The sequence below is a fragment of the Varanus komodoensis genome, unplaced genomic scaffold (genome assembly GCF_004798865.1).
Source record: "Varanus komodoensis strain SLA01 unplaced genomic scaffold, ASM479886v1 scaffold109, whole genome shotgun sequence".
Lineage (NCBI taxonomy): Eukaryota > Metazoa > Chordata > Lepidosauria > Squamata > Varanidae > Varanus > Varanus komodoensis.
Genome location: NW_025335313.1, coordinates 289,910 through 316,610, shown reverse-complemented (window position 1 = coordinate 316,610; position 26,701 = coordinate 289,910). Strand labels below are relative to the sequence as shown.

The window sequence follows — 26,701 nt, the reverse complement described above, 5'->3', positions numbered from 1 at the left end:
TCAAAACCCCGGATGATGGAGAACTGCTGCCAGTCAGTGTTGACTAAGTACGAGATGAACCCGCAGTATTGGTATAGATGGGCTCAGTATAAGCCAGCTTCCTGTGTTGCCAGAGGCAAGACATGTCCGTGCATCTTTGACTCCTGCGTTGCCTGTTTGTAGCATTGCACCTGTACCACCGTGCCCCTTAATAGCGGTGGGTGGCAAAAATCCCCCATGGGCTGTGCTGAATGCACACGGTGTGGTACGTTCCTGGCTTAGCCTCACTCATCTCTTTCGGAATTCAGCCTTGGGGCAAAGATGGAGTGCAGCAGGGAATTGTAAGACTCCATGCTAACGACAAGAAGTTTGCTCTGGGAAAAGCGGCATTCTCTAACCTTCCTATGCTCGTTTGCCCTACCGCGTGTTTGGGCGATTTTGCTTTGCGGGAAAGTTCCCATGGGGCTGCTTCAGCGTGGTCTTCCTCCCTCATACTCAGCTTTCTAGAAAAGGAACTTCCATGAACTTCCATTCATATTTTACCATGTTTGGGCTGCTGCACTATGAGAAAAAGTGGGATTTAGGAAGCCGTAGGAGAAAAGTGGCGGTCAGGAGAGGGGTCAGTGAGAGGGAGTAAAAAGAGAATCTTAGGTGCCTATGGAAAAAACCTATTGATGCCCATTGTGTTTCTTTTATTGGGGATGCTTATCACCTGTTAGATGTATCTTCTGTACAATAGTATCTTCTGGGAAAGAAAATATTCCCATTTTATTCTCTCTCACTGGTACTTTTTCCTACACACACCTTCCCCTCTCATTTTGTAAGGCAGAGTTAAATCCTGTTCTCAGCTCGCTGCAGATTGTCAGTCTGCCGCACTGCTTTGCAGTTATTGACCTGAGTTTCAATGTGTGGTTCTGGCTTCCTTCTGTTTAAAAGTGGTTGTATGAACTCCGTATTTGATGCATCAGCTGCAGCTTGGGAGTTGTTGACGCAACCAGCAAATCTCTGTTTCCTTGCCGTACAGTTCTGCTTGTGGACCGATGGGTTGAATGTACTCCTAGGCCGAGAGATGGTGAGTGAACGGACACAGAGTGACCTGGATATCTTGCTGTCTATGGAGCTCAAGCTGCGATTGCTGGATCTGGAGAACATTCCCATTCCGGATACTCCACCTGTCATCCCAAAGCCCCCCAGCAACTTAAATTTCTGCTATGATTTCACCCACATAGAACAGTAACATTGGCCTCTTTTTAGCACATACTGCCAGGGATCTCATGGGGCAAACACAGCTTTTCAGATTCTCCGGCTCAGTTTGGATGATCCTCCAGATGAGACCAGGACCATGCTGTGGGCTTTCTCCTTCCCTTTGGTATGCTAATTCCTTCTGCAGCATCCAGATTTCCTCTAACCCGTGTATGCTGTGATATCAAAATCAGGCAAGCTGTGATTAGGACTAACCTGCAAACCCACCTCAAATCAGAGTGACCAGTGATTGTTTGGAGAGCATGTGGAGCAGAGACTGCCTCATGTGGATCTCACCATAGCAAACCAAATTGCAGCGAATCTCACCACAAAGCGAGGAGATGGAATGTGCTGGTCCTTGGCATGTTTCCAGTCTGCTAAATCGAGTATGTTTTATGAAATACCATTTCTGAGACCCAAATATCCAATTTATCTTAACGGACTTATCCATATGTTCTGAGACATACACTTTTACTTATATTGCGTTCTTCCAGTTGCGCCATTTGGGATCTCCTTGGTTTTCTCCAGTTCTTTTGTTGGGGGCTCGGGAATATCGGGATCAAACAGGTCTTTAGAATGGAAACTATGCACTATGAAAAGAGAATCATCACCAGCTCAGCCCTGCATCTAAAGCCAGGAGCTGCAGCAACGAATGCTAGAATTAACTCTTAAGCAGAGAAAGAGAGTACTTGCCTTTTTCAGACCTGAGATTGTGCTTCGGAGATCCCAGTCCAGGATCTGTAGACAATTGAGAGGCAGCCGTGCAGATATCCCAATCTTACTGGGAGCATTGCCTTTTGCTAATGAGCTAATTTGTCATGAGGCTGCCTCAACTATACAGCTGTTCCATATGTGCAACTCAGAGGAGACAAGTGCTCAGTCTGCAGAATTTGGGCTGCTACTACTGTGAGACGTAGCTGTTGGAGAACTTGCAAAAAGCCATGCTGCATCAGATCAAAAGCCTATTTAGTCTAGCATCTTGTTCACACAGCAGCTAACTAGTTCCTTCTCACATATCCCAACAACTGGTATACCGCAATATACTGCCCCCAGTAAGGGGCAACCAGCTGTTGATAGCCTCTGAGGGCCAAACTGGACATTCTTTGTGGTCTCTGAACTTCTCAGATGGGCTTTTGCTCCTGTGTAGGCCCTATTGACGGGAAGCTTCTATAGCTAAGTGTTCATTCTGGGAAGAAGCCCCCGCCCCCCGGCTGCATCTTTGTAGAGACACCGAAGCCCATATGTGTGACTGCACAGATGACCGCTTGAATGACAGTTACAGGTAACTAACCTGTCCCACACTCAGATTTGTTCTGCAGTGCTTCAGAAGTTTAAGCTTCCCCGTGACCTGTTTTTATTCTGAAATTTCACCTGTTCTACCCCTCTGTGGGGCAGGCAGGAAGGGGGAAAACAGCTCCATTGGAATCCATGGAGTCTCCTTTTTTCCTTTTTTATAACCCCCACCCTTCAGCCTAGCAGTGTAATTTTGGGACCAAAACTGGCAGGGGGAAACCAGTCCCTGACCCCAGAGTATTGTAACTTTGGTTAAAATGGGGGCCACATTTACTTTGGAGCAAATCAATCCAGTGTACTCTATGTATGATTAGAAAGGTGTTTAGTGTGGCCCCGAGTCTTGTTTTCTGTCTTGGTGTCGACTTCCCAATGCAGAAAGAACGCAAGGAAAGCTCTGCTGGGTCAGAAGGAGCCAGGCCTTAATCTTCCCAGATGGCCATCATTTTCTTAAGGAATTCTGGAATTACCTTAAATGGTGGATTGCCGAACACTTAGGGCTGAAGGGACAGACTCTTTCCCCAGTATTCCCACAAATGAATTGATCCCCCCCCCCCCCCCCCGCTTAGCCTTCTACACAGCTGGTCCCCATTTCCTTTGCTTTGGTTAGCCTGAATCACTTGCCAGTATCTGATCTGCCTCTTGCTCCATTTTCATTAGGCGGAAACTAGCACTTTACAAAACTTTTTCCCATGCTGAATGAGAACCCTGAGGCCAAATAAGTACATTTCTGATCTGTCCAAGCAGCAGGACACTCTGTTCAAAACTGTAGCATAACTACCTTTCAGGGATCTCTGTTCCATGACTGCTGCAAGCAAGGTATGGTATGACGGAGGGTTTCTGACCCTCCCTTCTAGGAAAGCTTATCTTAGTAGACTCTTAAATCCGTGTCTTTTGAGCCTTCTTGGAAAATGGTTCTTTAAATGCATCCAAAGCTTTGTTAAAAACCTTTTCAGGGTCTGTAATATGGTACTTAGTAGTTAGGGTTGTGTGCTCTTTGCTTTTGAATCATTTTTCAAATTATGCACTAAGGGATCTGTAGTCATAAATCATGCATATTTAGCACATTTTAAATGTTTCTTACTTTTGCCATGTTCATTATTCTGTCTACTTTTTATGCTGGTTTTGCTAGCCATGAATCCCTTCACCCCACCTAAGCACTGGACATCTTGGGCCACCCTCAGCCTGCTGAGACTTTATTAAACATCCCCATGAGCCCCAAGCATGTCCTGGCTTTTGAGAGAACCAGGAGTTTCTTTTCACTGTTATAAATGAGAGCTGAGAGAGTTCCAGAAACTGATGCATCTGCCGGGCTTAAGCAAAGTCTGACCCATACACAGAGCCCGGTTGTCGCCTTTCTGCAATAGCTGAAATGGATGAGCGACTGTGGGGGCTATTTCACTTCCCTGGATACCTCTCGCAAGCATGTGCCTTTTTTGTAAACCCCCCCCCCCCAACGACAGCAGCAAACTGCCCCTTAGTACTACAAGACTTTGATTTCAATTGTCTGCAGGTCAGTTTGACACTTGCGGCATGTTATATCTACTAAGAGTCACTTTTGGCTTGCGTACAAGCTAACTTTCTCCCTCGAGCACGATGGATGCCCTTCTCTCTCCCTCCCACTGCCATGGCTGAATGCAGCTGTGTGGCAGGCTGCCCCCCCCCCCTTTGCTGGAAGGTAGCTTAGCTGGGGTGATGCCAGAATGCATTACGGTGGCAGCAGCGTGGGCTCACAGTTTACGCCCCCCCACAAACCAGAAATGCCGGTTGTGCAGCTGACAGGGGCCACCACCCAGCTGGCTGCCGTCCTGCAGAAGGGCCTGCAGAGGCATGGCAGGACGGGGGGCGATTCAAGCCAGAAGAGTCTCTTGGTGGTGCTCCCACTGGAAGTGGCTTTCTTTGCTCTCATCAGACAACTCCTTTGAAGATAACTGTGATTGGTCTTCCTGTTTTTCATGTGAACTTTGTAAATGTCACATTCCCACGGCACGGTTTGCCCCCTTAGAAACACTGAGTCCACTGCACTGGAGTGACTGTTTCCTCTCCCCCTTCCTCGTGTATTAATTCCCCTGCAGCACTGTAGTTGCCCACCGACAATAGAAAACCTCGTCTCCCTCCGTGTCTCCTGTAAAGGGACCCCCCAGACCCTCGGCTTCCTTCTTGCTCAGGTGCTTCTACTGTAACATGTTCACTGTGGCACTCCTCTGACCAAGAGGGCTGATTAATGATAATAAAGGGAATTGCCTTCATGGAGTTTTCAAATTACTGTAAGAGGCTGAAGCTTTGGGAGGGCTGTTTGCACACTGTAGGAGAAGGCGTGCTCTGCATGTTGCTGGAGACACTGTTCCCCTGGTAGAAGACATGCTGCAGTAACAGATGGCGCACAGGACAGGGCCAGTGCAAGCTGCCGTGCGCCCTCGCCCGCTCCTGGCTGTGCGGCCCTCAGAGCAGCAGGCGGCAGGCTGCTCCCACACAGGGAGAGTGGCTGCCTGGGCAGTGTGGGGCACTCACTGGCGGCGGCTGGCACAGGGGGCAGTGTCACTGGCCCCTCCTTGGCTCTAAGTGGGCACATAAGCTGGTGCAATGGTAGGCTCACCCCCCTTCAAGACAACCCAGAGAGGGTTCAGACTTTTCTAAGCCATAGCAGTTTATTTAAAAATACTCTTCAGTGGCTTCCTGTGTGGCAACTTCCTGTATTCTTACAGAAATGCCGGAGTGGGCTCTCGTCAGTGTGTCTCTACCCCTCGCATGCCCTTTAAAATAAACCTTTTCCAAGTGTCTCAGCTAAAAAGCATCTGGGAAAGGTGGCCCGTGTGACTCTAGTGTAGCCTTTTCCAACCAGGTGCTCTTCACCTGTGTGTGGGATACAACTCCAACCACTCCGGGCCAGCACACATGGCTGGGCTGGCTGAGGATGGTGGGGACTGCAGTCCAAGACATTCTGAGGATCTCGTTTGGGCAAGAGAGCTGCAGGGCAGGAGTGGTGAGTGTGTGGTTGGTCCTCCAGGCACCGTGAGCCTCGCGTTCCCTCACACCACACGTTTGGCTAGGCTGTGGGGAGGTGCAGTCCAAAGCCATTTGGAGGACGGTTCCTCATCCCTGCTTTACTGTGTTTCTGGGACTAGCTGCAATTTCAGTATCTCAGTTACTGTTGGTCAGCTGGGCAGGGCGCTGTTGTTATTTCCTCAACCGTAAAGTCCAAAGTACAACTGACAGGCACCAAGATCCTTGATTAGTGGAATGGCTCTGTGTGTGTATACACAGGTGTCCCAGCCATTAGAAATAACTGTAAGATACAGCTGCCTTTTGGTTGCAGTTACGGAAACATCTCTTCATTGTTGCCCGAACGTGCCAAGGATCGCTTTGGTTTTGGTGGCCCCAGTAGCTCTGCAGGAGGTGTCTCTGAAACTGGCATCAGCATACCCGGGGGCCCTTACAGGCGGCTGCAGTTGGCACTGGAGAATCTGTATCCCTTGGGCTAGAGGGATGCCACAGTTGCTTGGAAGCGGGATTCAGAAAAACTGGTCATTCCTGGCTGCATCAAGACGTATATCTGCAGTAGCCATGAGCCCTGCTACTTAATGCTACTGGAGGCCATGCCCACAGTGTTGGATCTCCCTGGCTCCAGGTTATGGTCTCCAGGGTGTCCCCACTTGCCGGGGGGGATCACCGCAGCCTCGCTCGATGGCTGGCTCCAGCAAGGCAGGCATGGGTGGGCTCCCCGGGCTCCAGGGATTCAGCTGCTGGCAGTGGCGCAGCTGTATCTAATGGTGGGACACGGACACCACCAAGGCGGAGGCTGCTTTCCCAGAGCAACCCCTGCTCCGCTCTCCCCCTGAGGGCGGCAGTGGCGAGCCAGGTGGTCCTTCCATTCCCCTGGGCTGAAAGCTTCCAAAGCCCTCCCTCCACCTCAGAGCGTGATGGAAAGGTCTGCCCCACCCACAAACCGCGACTGGATGCTAGCCTGACTCTCTGGTGGGAGGTAAGATTGGAAGTGCTCCACATCGGTCATGCTAATCTTGCTGCACATGGAAACATCCAAGCATTTCAGCTGCTGGCACTCCCGACCAATGGCCTTCAGTGTCCTGCAAAGGGAAGGCCAACAGTTGGTGTTTGCTCTTTTGTTCCCTGCCTGCCCTCGAAACGCATGGACAGTGGGAAGGCCTGGCCCGGCAGCAGCCTGGGACAGCCTCCGGATGCCACACCCCGGCCAGTCATTACTGGACTCCGCAGCGCCACTTACTGGGGTGTCAGCTGGTTACAGCCGGAAAGGACAAGATGCTGAAGTCGATGCAGGGAACTGGCTGCCTCCACAAAGCCTGTATCGGTCAGGTTCACGCAGTGGCTCAGCGAGAGCTGCTCCAAGGCCCGGCAGTTGTGAGCGATGGCCAGAAGGCTCGTGTCAGTGATACAAGGCACGAGGCTGAGGGCCAGCTGGCGGAGCTCGGGGAAGTTCATGACCTGCCAAGAAAGGATGGACCAAACTGCTGCAGGGGAAATCAAGCCTGGACATGGATGGAGGATGACAAAGCGGCATCCCACTAACGGTATGAAATGGGTAGGCAGTGGGGAGGGCAGCAAGCACTGCCAGACCCCTGTCTTAGTGCCCTGCCTTGCAAATGGCCCTTCCACATGGACATGTTGTCTTGCTGGCATCTGGGATCCCTGTGAAATAGAATTATGCTGGTGCTAAAAACTACCAGTTCTAAGGAATTACTTAGTGTGTTGGAACTCAGACTTCACCTCTGCCTTATACTCGGTCCTTTGGGGCAGGTTACACATCCTTTGCCACACCTCCCATGGCAGCCATTTTGCAGTGGTGCCCAGCACAGTTTCTCAAACTGGCCAATGTGTCCACGAGTCTAACAGTTGGAATCAGTGCAAAAGATTGAGCTGTGAATTTGCTGTGCCCAAAATCAGGGCTAAAGCAAATGCTGAAAAGTCTCATGCAAATTCACATGTGGGCTGCAGTCACGTGACTACAGCAGAGGAAGGTGGATTTTCTTTTAGTTTTGGAGGCCAAACAATAGCATGGTACAAGCTTTATGGACTGCACCACTTCAGGGGTACGCATGTAAATGCATCCTTGGCTCCAAAGCTCCCTATGCATGGGGGGGGGGCACATCAAGAAGAAGGCTAGGGCTGAAGCCCTTTGCATTCATCCTGTTTGCTTTTAATGAGCAGGGAAAGTTGGCCCAAATTCTACCCCACATGTAGCCCTCCCTGGCATCTGAATTGGTACAGTCTCTAAGGACCATACAGCGCCATTACTCTGAATACATAACCCACAGGTCATCTGCCCTACCACTGAACTATGGGAGGAGCCACTGATCAATGCTAGAGCACCTGCTTTGCACGCAGAAGGCCCCAGGTGCAATCCTGGGTGTTTCCACATAGGGCTGGAAGTGCCTGATCCTGCCTAATCTTGGAAGCTAAGCAGGGTCAGGCCTGGGCAGAAGTGGGATGGGTGACCTGAATGTATGATTCTGTGATTATTGCTGTCAACTGCCTAGAGAGCTTTGGCTATGGGCAGTATAAAAATGTAATAATAATAATAACAACAACAACAACCCCAGAGAGCAAGCGCCAATCAATGTTGACAATACAGGGCTGGATGGCCGTCACATAAGGCAGCTTCCTATGCAATGGAGCATTTCCTCACCTTCCTGTGACAAGCTAAAAAGTTGGATCTTGAAGCTTCTCCCACTGCCTGAGATGCAGATTCTGCTGTGACTTTCTTGCATCCCTTTTGGACCTGTTACCTACGCTTTTCAACCTCCCACTTTATTTTTGAATGCCTGTGACTAGTTTTCCCCTACTCGGTGCGTCAAACCACATCCCCTGCTTTCACGATCCCCTTTACTGACTCAGTCTTTTCTAGCCTTGCTAGGCTAGCCACACCATTTTACTTCCACACTCCTGTGGCCAAGCTCTGCTAAACGAAGACGCCACTGGCCGCTGTAACAACCTCACGCAAGCCCAATGTGGTTGTTCTCAGCAGCATCATACCAGTTTCACACCCTGGGCTGTTGCTGCTCTGTAAGAACAAATGCTGCATTTAAATAGGCATCACATGCAGCTCAGCAGCAGAACACATGCTTTGCGTTCAAGAGGTCCCAGTTCAGCCCCCAGCACCTCCAGGTACAGCTGGGAAAGTCCTCTGTCTAAGACTGCAGCGAGCTCCTGCCCGTCAGAGGCTGGGTTCAAACAACACAATAGACTCAAGGGCCGACACTGGGATATCATTGAACTGTGTGTTCTGTTGTCTGAAAGCTGCAATAAAAAGCCATCGTTTGTCAACCACAAGCAACCCATGAAGAGAACCCATGGCCTGGGTTCATGTACCACAATAAGCCCTGCATGGTTTCCATGGGGAATGTTCTTTGCCTGGATGTGCCTGGCAGACCATCAAGTGGTTTCTATACTAGCATGGTTTCCATCCTCTTCCCTCAGTCCTGTGGCTATTGTCACATATCCCAGCAGGCACTGCACCTGAAATTCAATTGCTCCTGCAGCTGCCCCTCCATCCAGGGGACTCTGTGGTGTCTGCATACCAGGACTGTGGAAATCACAATTCCAGGTTTGAATGATAATAGAAACCTTGGTGAACTGTGGAAACCATAGAACAGACTGTTGTTTCTCATCATGGTTTCTAAAAAACATAGAAACAGAGTGAGTCAGAAGGGGTCTCCTCGGCCATCTAGTCTGACCCCTGACTCCAGCCGGCTCTGCTTACCACATGCCCACCATGTGCATGTCCAGCCTGTCCTTGAACATCCTCACTGTTGTGGCTTCAACACCACAACATGGTTTGGACAACAAGACAGATCATACTGTGCAAGAAACCATTGCAGCTTGTTGTGTCATGCAAACCACCTATGGTTTGTTGTTGGATTGTGAATGTTGGGTTGTGTCTGGTTAATAAGCCAGAAAAGCCATAGCTTGTTATCATAGCTGGGTTCAAGCACCATGTTTCTACTCCCATGGCCACACATGGTTCCATGACAACCCATACTCAGCCCTGGAGTGTGGATTGTTGCATTACCTGAACTCAGTGTCAACAGAGCCGAGCTAGAGGGATGATAGGATTGACTACATAAGGCCGTTTCCTAGGCTACAGTGATGGTGGCCCTCCTACCCTGAAGATGAGGCTGTAGCTGGTCCCTTTTGCCAGAGCACCACTGTTTGACCTGACAAAAGGCAGCTTTCCAGTTCTCCATCTAGCAACTGTTCCGCCACTAAGTGGCAGGTTTCCTGCCATTAAGCAATGGTCCCCCCATAGCAGCTGGCTAGCACAGTATCCAGACCTTGGCAATGCTTGTGTCTGTCAGCTTCCCACAGGCAGTCAGGTCAAGCTCTTGCAGACAGGTCAAGGCACTCAAGGACGCTTGGTGCTTCTCTTGGAGATCCTGCTTGCTGAGGTCCTTCAGAACCCAGGTATCCTGTTCCAAATCCTGTAGAGGAGACTGGAAGAATCCCATGTTCCCGAAGTTCCTGCTGAACTTTGGGCCAGCGTCCTTCTGCCAAGGCAACAAATGGTGGTCAAAAGAGGCAAGGTCCATCAGGAACATTTCGTTCCCCATTTGGTCAGTTAAGTTGGAGGGTATGACAGAAAAGGGCTGATGCTGCGCCTCTAGGGCATGTGCAGCAAAAGTAGCCCACATGGGTGTGCAAGGACCTGGGTGTCTCCCTCCCCAGGTGGGTCATACCCCTGCCAGCCTGCTTCTTTATGTGCGGTGTTTGGGGCTAATTCCCTCACTTAGAAGTAGCTAGTCCCTGTTTTCTCAGAGTATAGTCCAAATCTGCTGAATGCATACCACACTTCTGATAAAGGTCCCTGTAGTTCAGGAATACTGAACCTCTTTAGTGCAATACTACTGCTGCTACTATTACTACTACTGTTATCAAAACATTTCTTGGCCATCTTTCAGGACAGAGCCTTCCCAAGAAAGCATACGGCAACAATCTTAATGATGACGAGGATGATAATTACACTGCATTTATATCCCACTGTAAGCAAGCCTGAGAGTGAGTGACTGGCCCAAAGTTACCCAGGAAACTTCATGGCTGAGTGGCAACTTGACCCCAGATCTTCCCAGGGCCACAGGCCAGTACTCCATTCACCATGCCACACTGGCTCACTCAAGCTTTAAGAGTGGCCATTCAGCCTTCAAGAATAGGGGAAAAACTGCACAAAAGCCAGAAAACCGGCAAACGGTTGGCAGCTGAAGGAAAGAATGTGGCCACCTAAGGGATCCCAGAAGATGGGTTTACAGAAGGGATTAACGCTATTTATACTGAACCTTATGGGGAAATTTGACTTGGTTCACAACCAATTCGGGTTGCGACCAGAGTTGTGGAACGGATTAAGTTCATGAATCAAGGTACCACTGTACTGATATTAGCAGTGCAGAGTATTTCTGCTCTGGTCATCCAGCCATACAAATGTGCGTATGTTCTTACCTCTTTTCCACATTCATGTTCTCTGGACTCCTCAACGCCCAGCAGGCCCCAATCTGTCAGTTCTTTGCACCAAGCCAGACGCAGGACTGTCAAGCGCAAGAGGTGGGAAGCGATGACTTGGACACCTCGATTGGTGAGGGACACACAGGATGAGAGATCTAAAACCCGAAGGCTGCTGCTTACAGCTTCAGCCAATGAGAGGACTGAGCTGTCCTGTGGAAGGAAGAACAGGCGGTTTGATATATTGTTTTCAATATAACACATCCTGAAGGTTTGTAGGAAGGGTTAATGCAAGCTACACCTCAGTGGAGTCACTGGGGGCTATTTTGGCCTTAGACTAAGTCAGCCTGTTGGTCGGTTTGGACTAGACACTGACCAGCAGAGGCTCTCTAATGTGTCTGGCAGAGTTCTTTCCAGACTGTGCTATCGCAGATTATTTTACCTGGAAATACTGTGGAAAGTCACTGGTTAGTGTCAGCTTATTATTAAGGAGGGACCAGGTTCAAACCCCAACTCAGCCATGAAATACACGATGTGGCTGATTGTCCTCTCTGCGAGCACTGGTATCCCCAAGGTGGGATGTCCCGCTTAAAGCTGACCCTGTGGATTTTTATATGCAAAAGGCAGTGCAAGTTCATTCCCTCTGAGAAAGAAAGTGAATTCTGGAGCAGCTTGGTGATACTGAAGTTTCCGTGCCATTTGTATGCTGTGCTAACTTTATATTTGTTTTGCTGTGGAAGGAGGATTTGGGGAATGGTGGACCTGAAGGTGAAATGGAGTCGTAATGTTTGTTTTTTACAAGGCTTCTTGATGTTTATGGGTGCAGCTTCAGATTTCAACGGGATGGAACCCACAGCAAGGCTCTAAGGCCTGCTGTTTGGCTATATCCACGTTTAACGTTGCAAAAAAGCAGGGTAGCAGACAATATCAAAAGATATGTGCTCTCGGCATGAATAATCATACACTATTTGAAACACCACAGAATGAAAAGATTGCCGCCTCCAAATTTGGCTGGAACCAGCATGTGGCGCTGGTAAATATAAGGTTGGGACTTGCTTTTCCCAGCTTCGTGCCCTCGGGGGCTTGGGACTTCAACTTTCATCAGTACCAATGAGCATGGCCAATGCTCTGGAAAGCAGACAGCATAATCCAAAACATCTGGAGTGCACCAGGCTGGGGAAGGTTGTATTAGAGAAATTCATGGTGGTAAGACTATCAACGGCTTCTAGCCACGATGGCTATTTGGCCCCAGTAGAGTTGGGGCAGTGTTCTTCTTTGAGTACCAGTTGCTGGAGAGCTACAGAGCCTGTGGGGCCTTCCTGCCCCACTGTGGGCTTCCAGATTTCCTAATAGGCTCTGGAGGGAAACAGGATGAATATTTAGTCTGATCCAGCCCTCTCTCTCTATAGCTGTACAGTTGAGAGGCCCTATAGCCATGCTCCCTAGGAGAGTCTGAAAATGCAGGCAGCTGTGTTCAACAAGCCAGTATTATCTCTACCAGGAATACGCCTTTTGTAAAATGACTGGGTCTTAATGGCCCACTCAAAACCATGTTACCCCAAACGGTTCATTTGATTCCACTTCATTTCCATACCACCCGATAACTGAAGATCTGTGGTAGTTTTCAAGAATCCTCTTCCTCCAGGAGTCCTCCCTTTGCAATTCCATGGAGGACAATATAATGTTGTTTGAAAATTCACTGGCATCCCGCTAGAGCTACTGTGAGGGCAGAAGCTACATTTCAGGGGAGCGGGGGAGTCTGGAGCAAGCAAAGGCAGATGACTTCAGCATCCCTGCTAACACAGATGCTACATCCTTCAGAGCACTGGCTCAATTACACCACTGTTAATATATAGTATCATAGAATAGTCTCCTTCATGGATCACTGCCTTGTCGTGGCAAAGGGGCTTGTGTAGCTCAATGAAGCTATGAGCTGTGCCATGCACGGCTACCCAAGACGGACAGGTCATAGCAGAGAGCTCTGACAAAACGTGATCCACTGGAGAAGGAAATGGGAACCTATTCCAGTATCTTTGCCATGAAAACCCCATGGACAGTACCAAAAGGCCAAAAGATATGACGCCGGAAGATGAGCCCCTCAGGTCGGAAGGTGTCTAATATGCTACTGGGGAAGAGTGGAGGGCTAGTACTAGTAGCACCAGAAAGAATGAAGCAACTGGTCAAAGCCAAAAGGACACTTAGTTGCCAATGTATCTGGTGGTGAAAGGAGAGTCCGATGCTGCAAAGATCTATACTCCATAGGAACCTGGAATGTAAGATCCATGAATCAAGGCAAGCTGGATGTGGTCAAACAAGAGATGACAAGACTGAACATTGACCTCTTAGGAATCAGTGCACTAAAATGGACAGGAATGGGTGAATGTAATTCAGATGACCATCAGGTATATTACTGCGGGCAAGAATCCCTCAGAAGAAATGGAGTAGCCTTCATAGTCAATAAAAGAGTAGGAAAAGCAGTACTGGGATACAATCTCCAAAATGACAGAATGATCTCAGTTCGAATCCAAGGCAAACCATTCAACATCACAGTAGTCCAAGTCTATGTCCCAACCATTGGTGCTGAAGAGGCTGAAGTTGACCAGTTCCATGAAGGCCTACAACACCTTCTAGAATTAACACCAAAAATGATGTCCTTATCATCATGGGGGATTGGAATGCTAAAGTAGGAAGCCAAAAGATAACCAGAATAACAGGCAAGTTTGGCCTTGGAATACAAAATGAAGCAGGGCACAGGCTGGTAGAATTTTGTCAAGAGACTATGATGGTCATAGCAAACACTCTTTTCCAACAACCCAAGAGACAACGCTACACATGGACATCACCAAACGGTCAACACAGAAATCAGATTGACTATGTGCTCTTCAGCCAAAGATGAAGAAGCTCTATACAGTCAGTAAAAACTAGACCAGGAGCTGACTGTGGCTCAGATCATGAGCTTCTGGTTGCAAAATTTAGGCTTAAATTGAAGAAAGTAGGGAAAAGCACTAGGCCAGTCAGGTATGACCTGAATCATATCCCTGATGAATATACAGTAGAGGTGACAAACATATTTAAGGAATTAGATCTGATAGACAGAGTGCCTGAAGAACTATGGACGGAGGTTCACAACAGTGTATAAGAGGTAGCAACTAAAACCATCCCAAAGAAAAAGAAATGCAAGAAAGCAAAATGGCTGTCTGGGGAAGCTTTACAAATAGCTGAGGAAAGGAAGCAAAAGGCAAAGGAGAAGAAGAAAGATACACCCAATTGAATGCAGAATTCCAGAGAATAGCTAGAAGAGATAAGAATGCCTTCTTAAATGAACAGTGCAAAGAAATAGAAGAAAACACCAGAATAGGGAGGACCAGAGATCTCTTCAAGAAAATTGGAGATATGAAGGGAATGTTTCATGCAAACATGGGCATGATAAAGGACCAAAATGGCAGGGACCTAACGAGGCAGAAGAGATTAAGAAGAGGTGGCAAGATTACACAGAAGAACTATACAAGAAAGAGCTTAACGTCCCTGATAACCATGATGGGGTGGTCACTGACCTCGAGCCAGACATCCTGGAATGTGAAGTCAAATGGGCCTTAGGAAGTCTGAGCAACAACAAAGCTAGTGGGGGTGACAGTATTCCAGCTGAGCTATTCAAAATCTTAAAAGATGATGCAGTAAAAGCGCTACACTCAATATGCCAGCAAATTTGGAAAACTCAACAGTGGCCACAGGATTGGAAAAGGTCAGTTTACAGTCCTATCCCAAAGAAGGGCAATGCCAAAGAATGTTCAAACTACCGCACCATTGCACTCATTTCACATACTAGCAAAGTGATGCTCAAAATCCTACAAGCTAGGCTCCAGCAGTATGTGGACCGAGAACTACCAGAAGTACAGGCAGGATTTCGAAGAGGCAGAGGAACTAGAGATCAAATTGCCAACATACGCTGGATCATGGAGAAAGCTAGGGAGTTCCAGAAAAACATCTACTTCTGCTTCATTGACTATGCTAAAGACTTTGATTGTAGGGATCACAACAAATAGTGGCAAGTTCTTAAAGAGATGGGAGTACCAGACCATCTTATTTGTCTCTTAAGAAACCTATATGCGGGTGAAGAAGCAACAGTGAGAACTGAACACGGAACCACTGATTGGTTCAAAACTGAGAAAGGAGTTCGGCAAGGCTGTACACTGTCGCCCTGCCTATTTAACTTATATGCAGAGCACATCATGAGAAATGCCGTCTAGATGAATCACCAGTTGGAATTAAGATTGCTGGGAGAAATATCAACAACTTCAGATATGCAGATGATACCACTCTTATGGCAGAAAGTGAAGAGGAACTAAAGAGCCTCTTGATGCGGGTGAAGGAGGAGAGCGCAAAAGTTGGCTTGAAACTCAACATTAAGAAAGCTAAGATCATGGCATCTGGTCCTCTCACTTCCTGGCAAATAGATGGGGAAGAAATGGAGGTAGTGACAGATTTTATTTTCCTGGGCTCCAAGATCACCGCAGATGGGGACTGCAGCCAAGAAATTAAAAGGCTTGCTCCTTGGGAGGAAAGCTATGGCAAATCTAGACAGCATACTAAAAAGCAGAGACACCACCCTGCCAACAAAAGTGCATATAGTCAAGGCTATGGTTTTCCCTGTTGCAATGTATGGCTGTGAAAGCTGGACCATAAGGAAGACTGAGCGCTGAAGAATTGAGGTCTTTGAATTGTGGTGCTGGCGGAGACTCCTGTGAGTCCCTTGGACCACAAGGTGATCAAACCAGTGTGGGAGAGCCCACCGCCTCTTTAGGCAGCTGGTCCCACTGTCGTATTGCTCTGACAGTGAGGAAGCTTTTCCTGATGTCCACCTTGAATCTGGATTGTCTCAACTTGAACTGATTATTCCGTGTCGTGCACTCTGGCATCACCAAGAAGAGATCTTGACCTTCCTCTTTGTGATAGCCTTTGAGGTACTTATACAGGGATATAGAGATACCAATATATAGAGATATAAATTTAATTATGAAATTTCTTTTAGTTCAAAAATGATAGGAAAATAATAATTATGTGCCACAAACACTTTGGAACTTACACGCAGAAGAGAGCAGAAGGCAAAATTCAGGGAGACCAATTTTGGCCACCCTTCAGTCCCACGGAAAGCTTGTATGAGCGTGCTGCTGCTCACGAGGCTGCACTCAGACACATCCAGGCTCTGGAGGTACCTCAAGTGCGAAATGCCCCGAAAGCCAGCGTCAGTCAGTCGTGGGAGCTTCCCCAGGCGCAGGCACCGAAGGTCTAGGAGCTGGGAGCTGATGACAAGGACAGCCTGGTCAGACAGCTCAGAACAGCCTGTCAGATCCAATGTGGTCAGATGAGGCTGGTGCTGACACATGATGCTCACTGCCTCATTGGTCAGATCCTGGCAGGCCTGCAGAACCAGCTCTTGAAGGTTCAGGTGCTCCACTTGAACCAGGGACTTCATGCTTTGCCTGGAGATGCTGGTTCCACTCAAATCCAGAGCCTTCACAGTGCGAGCTTGCTCCCTCAGGAACTGTAAGAGGTTGTGGAAAGACAGCAGAACAGAGGAGTAGCCATTGCTGGAGTTGTAATAAGCATCAGACTCAAAGACAATATGGCAACGAGCAAGGGAGAGCTTGGCCAGATGTGAGGAGCAGCTGGTCAAGTGGTTAAAAGTGAGGTCAGACAGGTACCGGATACCAGACAGGTTCAGCTCCTGCAAATGGACTAGAGCTTCTCGGGCTTGCAGGCAAATCTCCTTGGAGAACAGTGTTCCAGACATAAAGAGGCTGTTGCAGCCACTCAGATCCAAGGCTGTGAGGCAGGGGCAAGAAAGAAGCAGCTCTTCAAAACTGCTCTCTGTCAGGCTGCTCCCACGTAAACACAAGCTGTGCAGGTGGGGCCCCAGGTAGGTGGCAACAAACTTGACAACATCCCGGGAAGTTGTGGAACCATCCAGGTTCAGCATCTTGACATTGCATACATGCCTCCGGGCCAGGTTCTTAATGGTCCTGAGTGAAGCTGAGCTTGCAGGGATGTTATAGAAGACATTTTCCTGAAATTGAATGGGAATAAATGAGCATGTGGTAAATGTGTGTGTGTGTGTAGAGGGGCAAAAGTTGACAGCAGCTTCATAACTCATTGCTAATCCATCAGAGACTCCTGCATTCAAAGCCAGAGGGGTGGGTGGAGGAAAATCTCCATATATTTCTGACTTTTAAGCATTTGAATTTTGACTGAAGAAGTCTGGCTTTAGATTATCAGTAAACAAGGAGGCTCATTGGATAGCCTTGGTCAGGTTAAAAGCTCTTTTCCTCTCCTTCTGCCTGAACTAACTTGCAGGTCTGTGAAATGGTGAAAATCATATGTATCCTAAGGTCCTTGGTTAAAGAACAGGATGAAAATATGATAAACAAATAGATACTTGCTGTCTTTTGGTGGTTCACCATGGCCCAAGTTGCAGCAAATGATCAAAGGGACTTGTGGGTGACTGGGCCCGGCTTTAGGTAAGGTCCACAGCTCAGCAGTAAGGTACCTGCTTTAAGTTATCTCCACTTAAAAAATCCCAAGCAGCTGGTGATGAGAAGAACCCTTCTCTGCCTGAGACTCTGGAGAACCATCCTTTGTCAGAATAGGTGATACTAGGCTAAAAGGCCAACAGGTATGACTTGGCTGAAGAAAGGAGCCTATGTGGGGGCAGGGTGGGGGATCAGGCTGCAGGAGCTTTATGCTCATTACTAGAGATGCAGGACCACTTCCATTCAGTTTTGGAGAAGTCCAGGGGTGGGACCGCTTTCTGGTGGTGGCGGTGGTGGTGGAAGGGCTGGCAAAACTTTACACGGAGGACGTCTCTAGGACTGTCTCCTGACAAACCCTTAAAAGAGAATAGAAAACCATCTTCTGGAAAGACATGCAAAGCCTGAGTGGCCTTGCCAGGTCATGTGGTTATTACCTGACGCAGCGAGTCCTGGGCCGCCAAGTACCACGTCTGGTTCACCAGAGAGGCCTCTTTCCTATCAGAGATGGACAAGAAGCTCAGGATATATGTGATGACCTGCACAGAAGGAAGACCATGAAGAGGAAACATGTCCAGCTCATGAGTTTATTTATTTATTTATTATTATTTATTTAGTAAACTTCTATGCCGCCCCATTCGCCGAAGCCTCGGGGCGGCTCAGAGACATAAACTAAAATAATATAAATTAACAGTATAAATTAAGTCGCCCTGGCCAAAGAATGAATAAATACTATTAACAGTTAAAAAGACATTTGAATAAAAAGGTCTTCGCCTGGCACCGAAAAACAAATAACGACGGCACCAGGCGGACCTCTCTGGGGAGCACATTCCATAGATTGGGTGCCACCACAGAGAAAGCCCTCCTCCGAGTACTCACCCTCCTAATTTCCTTCACGGAGGGTTTCCGGAGAAGGGCCTCTCCCGCCGATCTCAAGGGGCGGACAGCCATATATGGACGTAAGCACTCCTTCAGGTAACCAGGACCCAAGCCGTTTAGGGCTTTATAGGTCATCACCAACACCTTGAATTGGGCCCGGACTTCAATGGGAAGCCAGTGAAGCTGACGGAGGACTGGAGTCATGTGAACATAACGCCCAGTCCCCGTCAGCAGCCTGGCAGCTCTATTTTGAACCAATTGAAGTATCCGAACCATCTTCAAGGGTAGCCCCACATAGAGCGCGTTACAGAAGTCAAGTCGGGAAGTCACCAACGCGTGTGTCACTGTCGTCAGGTAGTCGTACTCCAGGTAGGGGCGCAGCTGATGGATCAGCTGAAGCTGAAAGAAAGCGCTCCTTGCCACCGCTGTCACCTGAGCTTCCAGTGAAAGCTCTGGGTCGAGGAGCACTCCCAAGCTGTGAACCTTGTCCCTAAGAGGGAGTGCAACCCCATTCAGGACTAGGTTCAATTCACCCTCCCCGAAGCCCGATCCACCAACCAACAGGACCTCCGTCTTGTCTGGATTGAGCTTCAGTTTATTGGCCCTCATCCAGCCCATTACCTCGGCCAGGCACCGGTTCAGCACAGCCACTGCCTCACCTGGATTGGTGGAAAACAAGAGGTAGAGCTGGGTATCATCAGTGTACTGATGATTCTGCAGCCCACACCTCCTGATGACCTCTCCCAGCGGTTTCATGTAGATGTTAAACAGCAAAGGGGACAAAATGGACTCCTGCGGTACTCCATGGCATAGCTGCCATGGTGCAGAGCCACAGTCCCCCAGCACCACCTTCTGGAATTGGTCATTGAGATAGGAGCAGAACCACTGCAAAGCAGTGCCTCCAACCCCCAATCCCGCAAGCCTATCCAGAAAGATACCATGATTGATGGTATCAAAAACCGCTGAGAGGTCCAGAAGAACCAACAGGGATGCACTCCCCCTGTCCTTCTCCCTGCACAAGTCATCGTACAGGGAGACCAAGGCAGATTCAGTACCGTACCCGGGTCTGAAGCCGAACTGAAATGGGTCCAGATAATCAGTTTCATCCAAGAGTGCTTGGAGTTGTCCCACCACCACCCGCTCCAACAACTTGCCCAGAAACGGGATGTTGGCCACTGGTCTATAATTAGTGGCCATATCTGGATCCAGTGACGCTTTCTTCAGGACCAGTCGGACTACTGCCTCCTTTAAAGGGGCAGGTACCCGACCCTCCCTCAGAGAAGTGTTAACCACTTCCAAGATCCAGATCCCAATCCCGTGCTTGGCATTGTTTATTAACCAAGATGGGCAAGAGTCCAATAGGCAAGTGGTGGGACGTAGTCGTCCAAGCACCTTGTCCACATCATCAGGCCGCAATAACTGAAATTCATCCATTAATTTTGGACCAGACGGCGACATTGGTATCTCCCCAGAAGCCTCTGAATCACTAGTAGAGTCTAGCTCGTGACGAATCTGAGCGATTTTCTCCCTGAAATGCTTGGCAAAGTCGTCACAGCAGGCCTTCGAGGGTGAAACCAGATCTTTCTTAGGGCCAGGGCGGACCAGGCCTTGTACCACTCGAAAAAGCTCTGCCAGACGGCATTTTGAGGAGGCAATGGAAACGGAAAAGAATTTCTTTTTCGCCGCCCTCACCGCCACAGCATAGGCCCGAAAATGGGCTCTTAAGTGTGTTTGGTCAGATTCATCCCGTGATCTCCTCCACCTACGCTCTAGCCGTCTCCCAGCCTGCTTCATCGCCCGCAATTCAGGTGTATACCAAGGGGAAGAGTGGGCTCTGCCCGGCAGGAGAGGACGCTTAGGAGCGATCGTGTCAATAGCCCTGGTCATTTCCCCATTCCACAGTTCGACCAGAGCCTTGACAGGAGCACCAGTCTTGTCAGCCGGAAACTCCCCCAGGGCCTTCAGGAATCCATCCGGATCTGTCTGGCTCCGGGGGCAGACCCACACAATCGGATCCACACCCTTGCAGAGGGAGAGGCCGCTCTCAAGCACAAACCTCACCAGGAAGTGATCTGACCATGACAGGGGTGTCAGACACAAATTCCTCACCCTCAGACCACCCTCTTCCTGCCCCATCGAGAAAACCAGGTCCAGAGTGTGTCCACGTTCATGGGTCGGGCCAGTGACATGTTGAGACAGCCCCATGGCTGTCATGGAGGCCATGAAGTCCTGAGCCGCCCCGGTCAGACCAGTCTCGGCATGGAGATTGAAGTCCCCCAGGACCAACATCCTGGGGGTCCTCAACACCGGGTCCGAGACGATCTCCGTCAGCTCAGGCAGGGAGACTGTAGGGCAGAAGGGTGAATGCTTCCTGCCTTTATCAGAAGCAGGAAGGATCAACACTGGGCAACTTGTGGCACCCAACCTGATTCCAAAACCCCTCCAATAGTAAGTGAATAATTCATTCACTGCCTTTCTATACAGCCCAACAGCCAAAGCTGGACAGTTTGCAGCATGATATAGCCTTTAACATTCAATCATTTAAAACAGTTAAAAGCATTAAAACAAGTTTAAAACAGTAACTAATAGACTACCAGGACCTGAGATAAAAACTAAAAATCCCCGCTGAAGGTGCTCATTTGCTGATGCCACCCAACTGGATTTCTATTTTACATGTGGGTTAAATGAATTAATGCATAATCGTGTTGAACTGTTACTTGAAATTGGTAATGGGCTGGTTGGGGCCCAATAAACCAGGTTTCACCCTAACCAAAATGGAAGTACTTTTGGTGGCTGGTTGATTGAGTCAGGGCAATAAAAGTTTAACCAGTTCTGGATGGGGTTCTGCTCCCTCTTGAAGGATCAGGAGCATAGCTTGAGGGTGCTCCTACACCCTGCTTTGTCACTGGGGCCCAGCTCTCTCACACTGTGCAGACAGACATCCTCAGTTCTGAGGAGGCGGCAAAGGGGAGCAGATGACTCTGCATTGGCAAGGCTACCTAGTGAAGATTCTCAGGCAGAGCTTAGGACAAGCCTGCCTTTGAAAAGGAGGGAGACATCTCAGAACGGGGTGTGGGGGGGGGGAGTGCCTGCCAGGAGGTAACAGGGAAAGCAAGTAGCCCAGTTAAGAAGTGTCCAATGTTCAAACGGCAGGAGGTGCCCTTAGGGTGGAGTCAGAAGCAAGTTTGATATGCCACCTGTAACTGTAGAATCTGTCTTCAGTTATACAGTTATCTATGCTCTGGGCACTTTCTGGTTAGGCTTCTTCAGTTGTACATGGTACAGAGATACATGCCAGTTCAAACAGTAGGTTGTCGGGCTTTTGATATGGATCAACACTGTCTCATTGTTTCTTAAACATCTTAACTGTTTATCACTGGCTCTCTGGCCACAGTTCAAGGTTCTGGTGTTTATTACCTTTAAAAACCAGCATGGCTTTCACTGTACTCAAAAGGAGCCCTGCCTTCATATCAGCCCTGCTCATGGATTAAGGGTACAAACTAAGCCATGAGTGCCAACTAAATGAGAGGGTGGGGACTAGAAAAAGACCACTTCAGCAGTAGCACCATATTTTGGGAATTCACTCCCTGGAGAATTTGTCAAGCATCTGTTGTAAAAGCTTATTTTCCTACCCTGGGCTTTTAATGGCTTAAGTGTGATTACTTGACTGATGCCAGTTCTTATTCACTGTTATGTGTGTTTTGGGGGTGCATTCCCAAGGGACAGAGAGCTTTGAGCTCCTAAGCCCTGCTGGAGAGAGCCTGGGGGGAACACCAGGAGATTTTGACAATGGATTTTGTGTTAGGTGAGCCTCTGAACCTGTCTAACTCATCAGAATGCACTGCATCTTGAGTGTATGATTCTATGATTGTTGTTGCAAACCACCCAGAGAACTTTGGCTATGGGCAGTATAGAAATGTTCGTCACCATCACCATAATCAGGTCTCTCCCCTCCTTGCCCTTCCATAGTGCAACCATTTCCTCCCCAATTGGGGTTGGTCACCAGAGCTGGGAAGGGCTCGAGACATGAAGATCACAATCAGATCTTCTATTCCAAGACTGGAGTTCTATCTTCAATGAGCCTCAAGTGTGCACAAGAGCGCACATTGCACAAAAGCATTTCTCCATGTGCTGATTGACTGCTGGAGCAAAAGCCCTGTGCATAACTCGAATGCTGAATATGCACCCCCTAGTCTGCAACTGCCACAGGTATGCAAATGAGTTCCCACAAGTATATCTATCAGCTATTTGGAAACCAGAGGACTAGCCTCTTCCTTCCATGCTCTAAATACAATTGACTGGTATTAGTTAAAGCTGGCAACACTTAACCATTTATAGGCAAGAGTCGCAGTTGTGTGCTGTAGCAGAAAAGGAGCTTGGTACTGGCTCAGTTTCCAGCACGTATTTCATAGACAACAGGGTTTTTGAATTATCTGTCTTTTCCTTTCTTGGCTTTGGTATATCGCAATTGGTTTACTTATTTGCCTGCCGTGGCATGCTTCCAAACTTTGCCTGCTCCCTATTGCCTGAACTTTATAGAGGCCTGTTCACAGCTGCAAACAAATCACCTCTTTTCTTTGGAGAACCCTTCCATCACCCAGGGTTTGTTCTATGCAAAGCCTGCATTAGGGTTCAGCTACAGGTTCTTAATCACAAAGAACCCAGGAAGAGAACCTATGGTTTGTTGTTGGGTTTATTAACTCTTAGTTAACAACCCATAGCTAAACATCATGTCATCACATAGTCTGCAAGTAATAACAACACACACTTCAACAACAACACATACTCAGCCTATATTTAGGGTTGCTGTTACATGTGAAATAGTTTGGTCAAGCTCCCAGCACTAAGCAATAATATATATACAGTTACAGCAACTGGAAAAAAGTGTCACTATCATGACAGAATTTTTTTTTAAAGAATCTTCTAACATGTTAAACACATCAGATTTGTTGAGGCACAACATTATCAGAAATACAAAGTATTACCTCCATTTAGCACATTTTGATATTATGTCATCTCACAGAGGGCAAGATGTTCATTTATCAGCCAACTGAGGATTACACTTCATGATCTACTCTACAAATATCTCTTTCATGAGAATTGTTTTTCCTTTTTGCATTGTAAGAGGAACTGCTACTATCTCACAAGGCTACACAATCTGGTCCATGCCTAACTTTCTTCACGTGAACTGGTATGTGTGAGACATTCCACAAGTTGTAAATAAATGGGCTCCCCAGATGCATAAACCTGTTCCAGGGTGGTTAGCTGTCCCTTCATTTTAGAGTACTGGCCAGCCCTAAAGGCTTTCCCTGACCTAAACTTGGTTCAGCTTATTTCCTGAAAACTGTGGCTCTCTGAAACAACGCCCCGAGCAAACACTCACTTGTCCTCACCAATGCAACTGATTTAATAGATATTTAATTAATTCACTTTGAATATTGCTGGTTGAAGTATGCATAATTTTTTTCTAATTGGGAATCAGGGCTTCTGCTTCCTGCTGTCGATGGCAAGCCAGTCCATCTACATTCATCCAATTAGAGTGGGAATGGTTATACTGTCAGTTTGCCATTGTCATGAAAAGGTTCTAGTCATACACTTCTGTCACCAGAGACTACCCCTAGGAGATAGCCTACCACTGCATCCATTCCAACATCTTCTTGACATGCAAAGCACTCCCAAGCATCCAAACATTTGGATTCTTTCCTTGCCAATGCAAAGGAATTGGACCGTATTCTTAAATAACCTTAGAATCATAGAATAGTGAGTTGCAAGGGATGATGAGGCCATTGGGTCCAACCCCCTGCTCAGTGCAGGACACCAAGTTAAACAACCCCTCTCAGATGGCTGTCCAGCTGCATCCTGAATGCCTCTTGTCCAGGAGAGGCCACAACCTCCCTAGGTCATGGATTCCATTGTACTGCTCCGAAACTCAGGAATGTTTTTCCTGATATCTAGCTAGAATCTGGCTTCTATAGCTTAAGCCCATTATTCTGTGTCCTGCAATCTGGGATGATTGAGAAGAGATCCTGTCCTCCCTCTTTGTGGCAGCCTTTCAAATACTTCTACAGTGCAATCATATCTCCCCTCAGTCTTCTCAAGGTTAAAAAATGCCCATTTCTTTCCATCTCTCCTCACAGGACTTTGTTTCCAGTCCCCGGATCATCCTTGTTGCCCTCCTCTGAACCCTTTCCAGCTTGACCACATCTTTTTTTTTTAAACTGTGTTGCCCAGAACTGGACACAGTACTCCAGATGAAGTCTAACCAGTGCAAAGTAAAGGGGAGCTGATACTTCAAGGGATCTGCAAGTGATACTTCTATTAACGCCCCTTCTGCAGCTACACTGCACTGTCAACTCATCTTTAACTTCTTATCTTCAACAATTCCAAGATCCTTCTCACTTGCAGTATTATTGAGCCAAGTGCTCCCCATGCATTTGGGTCCTTTTCTCTAGGTGCAGAACTTGGCATTTGTCCCTACTAAATTTCATTCTTGTTTTCAGCCCAGTGCTCCAACCTGTCAAGATCACCTTGGACCTTCTTTCTGTCTTGCAGGGTATTAGCTATTTCACCCAGTTTTGTGTCATCTGAAAATCTGATACGTGTTCCTTGTACTTCCTCATCCAAGTCATTAATAAAAATGTTGGAGAGCGCTGGGCCCAGGACTGAACCCTGAGGTACCCCAATTCTTACCTCCCCCATGTTGAGAAGGTGCCATTGAGCCCTCTTTGTGTCCAATTTTGTAGCCAACTGTGGATTCACCTGATCATTGTTCCATCTAGCCAACTCTGAGCTAGTTTGCTAATCGCGCTAACCACATGCTAACCACAAAGTCATGGAGCACTTTGTGAAAAGTCAAGACTGCTCATATCAAGACTGATTATGTGCACAGGATTCCATAGTTCAACAGGAAGGTTACCCAATCAAAACATTACATCAGATTAATCTGACAGAATTTGTTCTTGAGAAATCCACATTGGCTTCTAGTAATCACTGCATTACTTTCAAGGTGCTTTATAATCTCCTCCAGAATTTTTCCTTTCTTGAAGATAGGGACAATATCAGCCCTTTCACCAGGTACTTCCTCTGTCCTTCACAATTTCTCAAAGAGAATCAACCGTGTTTCTGAGAGTTCTTCTGTCAGCTCTTTTATGACTCTAGGATGGAGTTCATCAGGCCCTGGAGTTTTGAATTCATTCAACCCAGTGAGAAGCTCGTTGACCATTTGCCCATCAATCCTGAGCTGCCATCCTGCTGCTTCAGTTTGTATTTTGTTTTCATCAGGAAGGTCATAGAGCTTCTTCTGGGAGAAAACTGAGTCAAAGAAAGTATTAAGCGCTTCTTACCATTTTGCCATCTACATTGAGTAGCTGACCCCCCCACCCCCCCAGCCATTTCTTTCCTCTATATTGTATTTTACTTTGGACATATCTGAAGGGTTTTTTCCCCCTCCTGGTTGCATTTAGCATCCCTTGCTAGCCTTGGTTATTCCTAGCTTAGCCTTCCTGACACCATCTCTGCAATTCTCTGCTACCTGCCTGTTTTCTTATTCTGTAGCCTGCCCTTCCTTCCACTTCCTCTATATGTCCTTTTTTGTTTTCTAAGCCTTTTGTGAACTCACGTGTGCATCTTCTGTTGTTTTCTACCCTTTTCCTTGTTGGAATTGTTTGTGTCTTTAGAAATTCCTTTTTAAAAATTCCCACCCAGGTTGGACTGCTTTTCTCATTAGATTCACTTGCCATGGGACTTTACTTATAATTGTTAGGCGCTTATTAAAATTGGTTTTCTTGAAACTCAGGGTACATGTTGGGCTACATCTAGTTTTTGCTTCCCTTAGAATCAAGAATGCAAGTATGGCACGGTCACTTTCTCTCCGAGTTCCCATAGCCACCGTGAGCGGCTGCGCGAAGCCAAATAGCAAGAAGGCAAGGGACACTCCGATCCGAAACGTGTTTGCAGGCAACGTCTGCACGTGCCAATGCGTGTTGAATGACAAACCTTCCAGATCCGCTCGCGAAGTTCCGGGGAAGCAACAGCAAAGGCCCCTCTCCTCTCACACAAGGCATCCTTACCTCCGTAGGCAGCCTCCACTCCTCCATCCCTACCCGGAACAATCCCGTGTGCCAAAGAGGTGAAGTAAAAAAAAACATTCACCAACGGCCTGGCCACGCCCCCAAATATCCACTTAGCCCCTCCCCGTTCGCACCGAAGCCCCTCAGTTTTTCTGGATCCCCATGACGACGGCGTGATGCTTTCTGGGAATTGCAGTTTTCCAGGTGTTGCTTCCCTGCTGCTGTCATCGCTGAATGACGTATTTTATGCGCGCC

The 26,701-nt window shown here is 47.9% G+C and overlaps 2 protein-coding genes across 2 annotated transcripts in view; one reads left to right on the top strand and one right to left on the bottom strand.

The window, feature by feature from the left end:
- The window catches only part of ELMO3 (engulfment and cell motility 3), a 30,352-nt gene extending 25,592 nt beyond the window's left edge, over nt 1-4,760 (top strand). Inside the window, exon 21 of the mRNA XM_044419813.1 lies at nt 1,004-4,760. Within this exon, the coding sequence (XP_044275748.1) occupies nt 1,004-1,216 (213 nt within the window). The 3' untranslated portion in view covers nt 1,217-4,760. The remainder of the gene's footprint in view (nt 1-1,003) is intronic.
- Nucleotides 4,761-5,065: 305 nt separating this feature from the next.
- LRRC29 (leucine rich repeat containing 29) lies at nt 5,066-26,546 on the bottom strand. The gene is made up of 7 exons (XM_044419811.1): nt 26,447-26,546; nt 17,936-18,037; nt 16,058-17,038; nt 10,975-11,187; nt 9,819-10,031; nt 6,755-6,972; nt 5,066-6,596 (listed from the first exon to the last, which is right to left on the bottom strand). Exons 1-7 carry the CDS (start codon nt 26,522-26,524, stop codon nt 6,422-6,424), a joined length of 1,980 nt encoding a protein of 659 aa, XP_044275746.1. The 5' UTR covers nt 26,525-26,546; the 3' UTR covers nt 5,066-6,421.
- Between the last annotated feature and the right edge of the window lie 155 nt (nt 26,547-26,701).